Source organism: Scylla paramamosain, chromosome 14 (genome assembly GCF_035594125.1).
Source record: "Scylla paramamosain isolate STU-SP2022 chromosome 14, ASM3559412v1, whole genome shotgun sequence".
Classification (NCBI taxonomy): domain Eukaryota; kingdom Metazoa; phylum Arthropoda; class Malacostraca; order Decapoda; family Portunidae; genus Scylla; species Scylla paramamosain.
The window spans coordinates 4,358,816-4,368,527 of NC_087164.1; the positions used below are offsets into that span (position 1 = coordinate 4,358,816).

Here is a 9,712-nt window from a genome sequence, read left to right on the forward strand (position 1 = left end):
GAGAGGAAAGCCAAAGCTGGTGGTGAACATTGAAGTCTCCAAGAATGGAGATCTCTGCAAAAGGGAAGAGGGTCAGAATGTGCTCCACTTTGGAAGTTAAGTAGTCAAAGAATTTCTTATAGTCAGAGGAGTTAGGTGAGAGGAATACAGCACAGATAAATTTAGTATGAGAGTGACTCTGTAGTCGTAGCCAGATGGTGGAAAACTCGGAAGATTCAAGAGCGTGGACACGAGAGCAGGTTAAGTCATTGCGCACATAAACGCAGCATCCGACTTTGGATCGAAAATGAGGATAGAGAAAGTAGGAGGGAACAGAAAAGGGGCTACTGTCAGTTGCCTCAGACACCTGAGTTTCAGTGAGGAAAAGAAGATGAGGTTTAGAAGAGGAGAGGTGGTGTTCTACAGATTGAAAATTAGATCTTAGACCGCGAATGTTGCAGAAGTTAATGAAGAAAAAGTTGAGGGGGGTGTCAAGACACTTAGGGTCGTCAACAGAAAGGCAGTCCGACCTGGGGACATTTATGGTCCCCTCCCCAGATGGGGACTCCGAGGCTGGTGTAGGAGTCGCCATGATGATTTTAAAATTTTTGAGTGAAGGGTGTGTGTGTTATCAGGTGCTTGTAGTTTTGTGTGGAAGAAGAGAGTTGTCTTTAGAGGGCAGGCTGTGACTGCCCCCTTGTGTTGTGAGACACAAAGGGAAACGTTCAGTGAGGTCACAGCTGGGTTTAATGATAAGTTCACAGCACCCCCTGAACAGTGCTTTAGACCTCACTGGGAGTAATTATCGTTTCGGCAGGTGTCTACTGCCTCCTCTTCCTAAATACAGCTGACCTGCCCCTCCCAGTCCACAATGACTCACTAACTATTCAAATACAGCTGACCTGCCCCTCCCAGTCCACAATGACTCACTAACTATTCAATACGCGGACGATGTAACACAATTGGCCCGTGCCAGGTCGTTAGATCTCCTCACTGGTAAAATTCAACGGGAACTGACGGCGACTAGCCTATGGGAGATGAAATGGCGAATTCTCTCCCATCCCGAAAAATCAAGTCACTTATTTCAACATTGAAAGAAGTCAGCCCCGCCAAATTTCACTAAACAGAATTGACCCAATCCCCACCCCAATCCCCATCAGTAACAACAACAAAGTGCTTGGCCACACCATTGATAAGCACCTCAATTTCAATTTACATATAAAACAAAAAGCAACCATAGCCGCCAAGGCCCTGAGCAACCTGGAAAGATTTCGCGACAGCAGCACAAAAACAAAACTTTACCTCCACAAAGCTTTCATTCTCCCTCTCTTAACCTACTGCCCTCTTGCCCTCTCTCTCTCTGCTCCCTCCAACCTCTCTAAACTCCAGAAGGTTCAAAATCAAGCAATTCGTTTCGCTCTTGGGACGAAATGGTTCGACTTCCGAACCTCTCTCTCCATTCACGAGGAGTCCAACATCCCTCCCCTTAACATAACACTACAACAGAATCGAAAAAAACAACTAAGCTCCTTCTCCGACAGACACACAATCACATACAATTTCATAACCAACCTCCCCCCAGCTTTCCGTCACCTGCCCCACTCCAACCTCCTTAACCCTCCCACTGTGCCTCCTGAACTTATCTTCAAATAATGGACTCCTCCTTTCTTCCCTTCACTGCCTCTTCTCTCTGTACCACTCATGGTGTCTGAGTGGCATCATCGTTGTTCTCTCGTTCACGTGGGCAGGCCCGTGTGCCAACACCTAGTGGTTTTTTCATATTTTTTGTCTTATGGCTTTGTATTCATATTTTTGTTTTTATGCATTATTTTTCTGTTTCGCAGCCTAGGTTTTAAGGAGGCACCGGACCGCTCCTGGGAAAGGGACGCGACAAAAAAACACCGCCATTAACATCCCATGCCTCTGACCGAGGGAGTGGGATCGTGTGCCAACACCTAGTGGTTTTTCCATATTTTTTTTTGTCGTATGGCTTTGTATTCATATTTTTGTTTTTTATGCATTATTTTTTCGCCTCGCAGCCTAGGTTTCAAGGGGCAGCGGACCACTCCCAGAGAGACGGGGATAGTACGAACCGCACTCCTCCCACTGACGTCACGGCAATGGGGCCCCGGGCCGTCGGCATGACGTTCCGGTAGCGGTCCCCCCGCGGCAGTTAAGGAGCGGCCAGTACTGATGACGGGGACGGTAACCACACCATTCAGTGGAAGCCACTTCATCCCCCACACAGAGGTAGTTGGGTGCGGCAAGTGCTGGGCAGGAAGGTAGTCAAGAGATGGTGGGGCGGGGCCCTGGAAGCATCCATGCAGGAATCCCCATTCAACCCCCACCACCGGCGACTTACCGCGTGAAAACAGATGGTGGTAGATTTGACCCCTCGCTGCGGTGAGGGAACCTTTCCAGCCTCTGTCAATGCACATCCTACCATCACATCAATTATTATCACAAACCATCCTCACCCTCACCATGCACCACACTTCATAAATCGACAGTTTTTTCTTTTTTTTTTTCTTTAGCAGGTTGGCCTTTTTGCAGGACGAGTCAGAGGACACGAGCAGAAAGGACCGACACCGCTCTTTTCACCCATCACATTACATCATGCAATAAAGATCCCTGCCATCACCAAATCACTCTACTACTATCCGTGGTTCGGAACCCACGTAAAACTGTAGGTCCCTCCGCTATACGGACGTACTTCTTCCTCTGTCCTTCTGTGAACCAATAAAAGCACACACAAAAAAAAAAAACACACTTTCTACTCTGACTGTCCTTCACTCATCTTTCACATCCTGATGGTGCAGGATTTGGATAGTCTGGCGACGAGCCGGTGCGGGGTTCGGCCCCGAGTTTTGGGTGCGTGGGCGGCGTCCGTGGCTGCGGCTGTGTTGGGCTTGGCTTGCTCGGTGGGTGGCGGACTCTCCTGCTTCCCCTGATGAGGACCTTGTCTCCCTTGCCACTTTAACATAAACATATTAAGTCTCAAATAGACGTCCTCCGTAATAACAAAACAAAAATTCAAATTGTGCCTGGGGTCAAGCCCTAGTGACTATTTCTCCTACTATAATTCCCTTCTTATCACCCCCCCTATTCTTCCCACTATCCCCACTTCCTCCTCCCCATCTTTTCTTTCTTTATTGTTATTGTTATTGTTAGATCTACACACCACTCCTTTAATACTAGACAAAAAAATCAAATAATGTTCAGAAGACAATGGCAATATAACAAGTTTGTGAAGACGCAGTATTAATTATAAATATCTGTATTAATTATGATAATTGTTTTAATTGATTACTTATTTATTTATTTTTATTGAATAAGAAGCAATCAAATTTAGTCGTTATGCTGTTCAATGAGCCACACACTGCCTCCTCCTCCCTTCCTGCGCGGCATCTGATTGGTGCATTCATAGTCCTTTTTCACTTTTGTAACCGTTTATTAAGATATTTATTAATCAATTACCCTTGCCTTAAGTTGATTTCCGGAAATACCAATAAAGAAACAAAAGTATTAAATTATTAATCCCTCAGAAAATTTCCTGAGAACAAATTCTTATTATTTACACAAACACATCGGTATGTGCATAGGAGGAGGCAGTAGACACCTGCCGAAACGATAATTACTCCCAGTGAGGTTAAAGCACTGTTCAAGGGGTGCTGTGAACTTATCATTAAACCCAGCTGTAACCTCACTGAACGTTTCCCTTTGTGTCTCACAACACAAGGGGTCAGTCACAGCCTGCCCTCTAAAGACAACTCTCTTCCTCCACACAAAACTACAAGCACCTAATAACACACACACCCTTCACTCAAAAATTTAAAAATCATGGCGACTCTTACACCAGCCTCGGAGTCCCCATCTGGGGAAGGGACCATAAATATCCCCAGGTCGGACTGCCTTTCTGTCGACGACCGTAAGTGTCTTGACACCCCCCTCAACTTTTTCTTCATTAACTTCTGCAACATTCGCGGTCTAAGATCTAATTTTCAATCTGTAGAACACCACCTCTCCTCTTCTAAACCTCATCTTCTTTTCCTCACTGAAACTCAGGTGTCTGAGGCAACTGACAGTAGCCCCTTTTCTGTTCCCTCCTACTTTCTCTATCCTCATTTTCGATCCAAAGTCGGATGCTGCGTTTATGTGCGCAATGACTTAACCTGCTCTCGTGCCCACGCTCTTGAATCTTCCGGGTTTTCCACCATCTGCCTACGACTACAGAGTCACTCTCATACTAAATTCATCTGTGCTGTATACCTCTCACATAAATCCTTTGACTACTTAATTTCCAAAGTGGAGCACATTCTGACCTTCTTCCCTTTTGCAGAGATCTCCATTCTTGGAGACTTCAATGTTCACCACCAGCTTTGGCTTTCCTCTCCCTTCACTGACCATCCTGGTGAACTAGCTTACAACTTTGCTATCCTCCATGATCTAGAGCAATTGGTGCAACACCCTACTTGTATTGCTGAGCGTCTTGGAGATACGCCCAACATTCTTGATCTTTTCCTGACCTCTAATCCTTCTGCTTATGAGCGTCTTATGAGCCCTTTCTTCTCCGTTGGGCTCCTCCGATCACAATCTCATATCTTTATCTTGTCCTATCACTCCAATCCCTCCTCAGGATCCCCCTAAGCGAAGGTGCCTCTGGCGTTTTGCCTCTGCTAGTTGGGGGGACCTGAGGAGGTATTTTGCTGATTTTCCTTGGAATGACTACTGCTTCCGTGTCAGAGACCCGTCTTTGTGAGCTGAGTGCATAACAGAGGTGATAGTGTCTGGCATGGAGGCGTACATTCCTCACTCTTTTTCTCGTCCTAAACCTTCTAAACCTTGGTTTAACACAGCTTGTTCTCGTGCTATACATAATGCCCGGAACCATGCCAAGTCTGTTCTCCAACTAGCCAAAAACTCCTTCATTAACAGAAAATTTTAAAACCTTTCAAGATCTAACTCCCCTCGTGATTTCTGGCATCTAGCCAAAAATATCTCCGATAACTTTGTTTCTTCTTTCCCTCCTCTATTTCAATCACATGGAACCACTGCTATTACATCTATTTTGTAAAGCTGAACTCTTTGCTCAAACCTTTGCTAAAAACTCTACCTTGGACGATTCTTGGCTTGTTCCTCCCTCTCCTCCACCCTCTGACTACTTCATGCCACGTATTAAAATTCTTCGCAATGATGTTTTCCATGCCCTCGCTGGCCTAAACCCTCGGAAGGCTTATGGACCTGATAGGGTCCCTCCTATTGTTCTCCGAAACTGTGCCTCCGTGCTTCCACCTTGCCTAGTCAAACTCTTTCAGCTCTGTCTGCCAACATCTACCTTTCCTTCTTGCTGGAAGTTTGCCTACATTCAGCCTGTTCCTAAAATGGGTGACCGTTCTAATCCCTCAAACTACCGTCCTATTGCTTTATTTTCCTGCCTATCTAAAGTTTTTCAATCTATCCTCAACAGGAAGATTCTTAAACATCTATCACTTCACAACCTTCTATCTGATCGCCAGTATGGGTTCCTTCAAGGCCACTCTACTGGTGATCTTCTGGCTTTCCTTACTGAGTCTTGGTCATCCTCTTTTAGAGATTTTGGTGAAACTTTTGCTGTTGCCTTGGACATATCAAAAGCTTTTGATAGAGTCTGGCACAAAGCTTTGATTTCCAAACTACCCTCCTACGGTTTCTATCCTTCTCTCTGTACTTCATCTCAAGTTTCCTCTCTGACCGTTCTATTGCTGCTGTGGTAGACAGTCACTGTTCTTCTCCTAAATCTATTAATAGTGGTGTTCCTCAGGGTTCTTTCCTGTCACCCACTCTCTTCTTATTATTCATTAATGATCTTCTAAACCAAACTTCTTGTCCTATCCACTCCTACGCTGATGATACCACCCTGCACTTTTCCACGTCTTTTCATAGACGTCCAACCCTTCAGGAGGTAAACATCACGCAGGGAAGCCACAGAACGCTTGACTTCTGATCTTTCTAAAATTTCTGATTGGGGCAGAGCAAACTTGGTATTGTTCAATGCCTCAAAAACTCAATTCCTCCATCTATCAACCCGACACAACCTTCCAGACAACTATCCCTTCTTCTTCAATGACACTCAACTGTCCCCCTCTTCTACACTGAACATCCTCGGTCTGTCCTTTACTTATAATCTGAACTGGAAAATTCACATCTCATCTCCAGCTAAAACAGCTTCTATGAAGTTAGATGTTCTGAGACATCTTCGCCAGTTTTTCTCACCCCCCAGGCTGCTAAGTCTGTACAAGGGCCTTATCCGTCCATGTATGGAGTATACTTCACATGTCTGTGGGGGGTTCCACTCATACTGCTCTTCTAGACTGGGTGGAATCAAAAGGTTTTCGTCTCATCAACTCTTCTCCTCTAACTGACTGTCTTCATCCTCTCTCTCACCGCCGCAATGTTGCATATCTAGCTGTCTTTTACCGCTATATTCATGCTAACTGCTCTTCTGATCTTGCTAACTGCATGCCTCCCCTCCTTCCACGGCCTCGTTGCACAAGACTTTCTTCTTTCTCTCACCCCTATTCTGTCCACCTCTGTAACGCAAGAGTTAACCAGTATTCTCAATCATTCATCCCTTTCTCTGGTAAACTCTGGAACTCCCTGCCTGCTTCTGTATTTTCACCTTCCTATGATTTGAATTGCTTCAAGAGGGAGGTTTCAAGACACTTATTCATCAATTTTTGACCACTGCTTTGACCCTTTTATGGGACTGGCATTTCAATGGGCATATTTTTTTATTGGATTTTTGTTGCCCTTGGCCAGTGTCCTTCCTACATAAAAAATAAATAAATAAATAAATGTACCAAAACGCGCTGCATCTCCACATCAATTATCTTTTTCAGGGATTAATACTTTGATGTTTTTCTCATGTCAAAAATCTGCTCAGTCAGCCTTATAATGATGAGGCGAGGGAAAATATTTTGAAGGTAAAACTTCCTTCAAGGAAGATATTATTATACGTGTATGTACACGTATGTACACTGGCCCTTGGCCAGTGTCCTTCCTACATAAAAAAAAAAAAAAAAAAGAGCAGGAAAAAAAAGCGCCCATTATTATTGATATGGACAATAACAACACTTCTCTTGCCTTATTTCCATTATTTTTCCACAGTTATCTATAAAATCATACGAATAGTTGACCGGAATACTTGGAAATGCTCTCTTGAAGAGGGAGAGAGAAAAAACGTCATGATAATAATCAGATGGTTTGACTTTATCTTAATTTATTTTTTTTTAAGGATCTTGTGGAAAACATAAAAAAAAAACACAGCCTTCTTCCTTTTTTTTTTCTCATTTAATGCTACATGACTACAGTAAAAGATGTACTGTGTGTATCCTGCTAAACATGCTACTTAAATTGATTTAATTATGAGTTCAAGTTATGTATGTACATATAACTCAGAACTATTCCAATTTCTGATATAGGTTGGAAAAGCAATAATGCTTGACTGCTGGTAAACACAAAGGGATTTTTTTTTTTTTTATGTTGAATGAAGTGTATCACTCTAGTGATCAGAGTAAATCTGGGAAAGGAGACACCCCCCTGATGTGGGGAGACGGGTTTGCCTGCCACACTGCTCTATATGCAAGGATGGTCGTTGAGGATGACCACTCCCTCTGTAGAGGTCTGTGGATGAAGTCAGATTAATGAAGCTTTAGTGTGTGTGTGTGTGTGTGTGTGTGTGTGTGTGTGTTATGTAAGAGGGTCATTGGCCAAGGGAAACAAAACTGGGAAGAGAGAGAGAGAGAGAGAGAGAGAGAGAGAGAGAGAGAGAGAGAGAGAGAGAGAGAGAGAGAGAGAGAGAGAGAGAGAGAGAGAGAGAGAGAGAGAGAAACATTTATGCGCCAGTCCCAAAAGAGATGTCAAGAGAATGTAATGTAATTAATCTACTTAATGACTTGTACTCGTATTAATAGCGTGGTGGTGGTGGTAGTTAGGTTTAAACAAGCTTGGGTTAATGTGAGTTCGAACCGAGCTTCTATTCGGGTTCGTTTGATGTTCGTCAGAGTTGTTCTCATATGCGGGTGACTTGTACTGAAGCAGAGGGAATGAAGACATCAGCAGCAGAGGTCGTCTTCCTCCACCCCTCGACAATCTCCAACCTGCTACAAGCTCTCTAGGCATTTTGCTGCTCCACGATGAGATAAGATAAGAAGACAGCTGCTGCCATCCCAAGGGACTACCCTACCATGGACCTACGCCTAATCCCAGAATTTGATGGCGCGCCTCATGCAGCTGTGGAGTGGCTGAAGAAGCTGGAGCTTGTCTGCAAGTTACATGGGATCACTGAGTTGCACACTGTTGTACCGCTACGGCTCAGTGCTGGGGCGTTCTCAGTGTATCAACAACTAACAAGCTCGGAGAAGGAGGAGTACGAGAATATGAAAGCAGCGCTCATCTCTGTCTTTGCTACTGACAAATTTTTGGCCTACGAGCAGTTCGTCGCCCGCAAACTACGTGATGGCGAGCCTGTCGATGTATACTTGGCTGACTTACGCCGCCTTGCTGGGCTCTTTGGTGATATTCCTGATGCCGGTCTAAGTTGTGCTTTTGTGGCCGGCCTTCCTGAAGCTGCTCGTCACAGTCTGAGAGCTGGCTGCCGCTTGGAAAGCATGAATATCTGTCAGCTCCTGAATTGTGCCCGAGCTCTCCTGGCGGACGACAGTCTGGGTGTCGGGTCGCCAACACACGTTTCCTGTCTCAGTCAGCATGCAGCGGCTTCTGCCTCGTCAGAGGGTGGTGCTGTGCGCTGTCTGCCCTGTAACCAGCCAAATCACTACGTCTGAGACTGCCTGGCTGGACGTGGTGCACGAAGAGATGGGCGTGGCAACGTGCGCTGCTACAATGGGAAGTTTTCAGAACTAGTGGTTATCACCAGGTGGCAGCACAGACGCAAACTCTTCTCTCACATACAAGCAGTATCAGATATACCTACAGTGTTATTCTATTTACATGAAGATGCAATGGGCTCATATAATATATTTTTCTACATAATCCCTTCTAAGTAGTAACACAAGTAAATAAGTAGTAACACAAGTAAAATCAAACTCTTTTCATGAACAAATGTATATAAGTTGATTTTCTAGTGAATCGACATTTAAATTTATTTGGTCATCATAACATTTCCAAATGAATACACTCTTGATTGGAAACGTCTTAATCTAGACGACAGTCTAGATTAAGGTGCTAACTCTGTAAAAGGGCCTTATCCGTCCATGTATGGAGTATGCTTCACATGTCTGGGGAGGGTTCACTCGTACTGCTCTTCTAGACAGAGTGGAATCAAAAGGATTTCGTCTCATCAACTCCTCTCCTCTAACTGACTGTCTTCAGCCTCTCTCTCACCGCCGCAATGTTGCATATCTAGCTGTCTTCTACCACTATTTTCATGCTAACTGCTCTTCTGATCTTGCTAACTGCATGCCTCCCCTCCTTCCGCGGCCTCGCTGCACAAGACTTTCTTCTTTCTCTCACCCCTATTCTGTCCACCTCTCTAACGCAAGAGTTAACCAGTATTCTCAATCATTTATCCCTTTCTCTGGTAAACTCTGGAACTCCCTGCCTGCTTCTGTATTTCCACCTTCCTATGACTTGAATTCCTTCAAGAGGGAGGTTTCAAGACACTTATCCACCAATTTTTGACCACTGCCTTGACCCTTTTAAGGGACTGGCATTTGAGTGGGCATTTTTATTATTG

General features: G+C 44.6%; 1 protein-coding gene across 1 annotated transcript; it reads left to right on the forward strand.

The window, feature by feature from the left end:
- Nucleotides 1-7,861: 7,861 nt before the first annotated feature.
- On the forward strand, nucleotides 7,862-8,977 carry LOC135106682 (uncharacterized). Its single transcript, XM_064015954.1, has one exon. The coding sequence runs from the start codon at nucleotides 8,205-8,207 to the stop codon at nucleotides 8,799-8,801; it is 597 nt and encodes a 198-aa protein (XP_063872024.1). The 5' UTR covers nucleotides 7,862-8,204; the 3' UTR covers nucleotides 8,802-8,977.
- The last annotated feature ends 735 nt before the right edge of the window (nucleotides 8,978-9,712 follow it).

Excerpts from the sequence above, each read along its gene's own strand:
- LOC135106682 (XM_064015954.1), top strand. The coding sequence starts at position 8,205 with ATGGACCTACGCCTAATCCCAGAATTTGATGGCGCGCCTCATGCAGCT.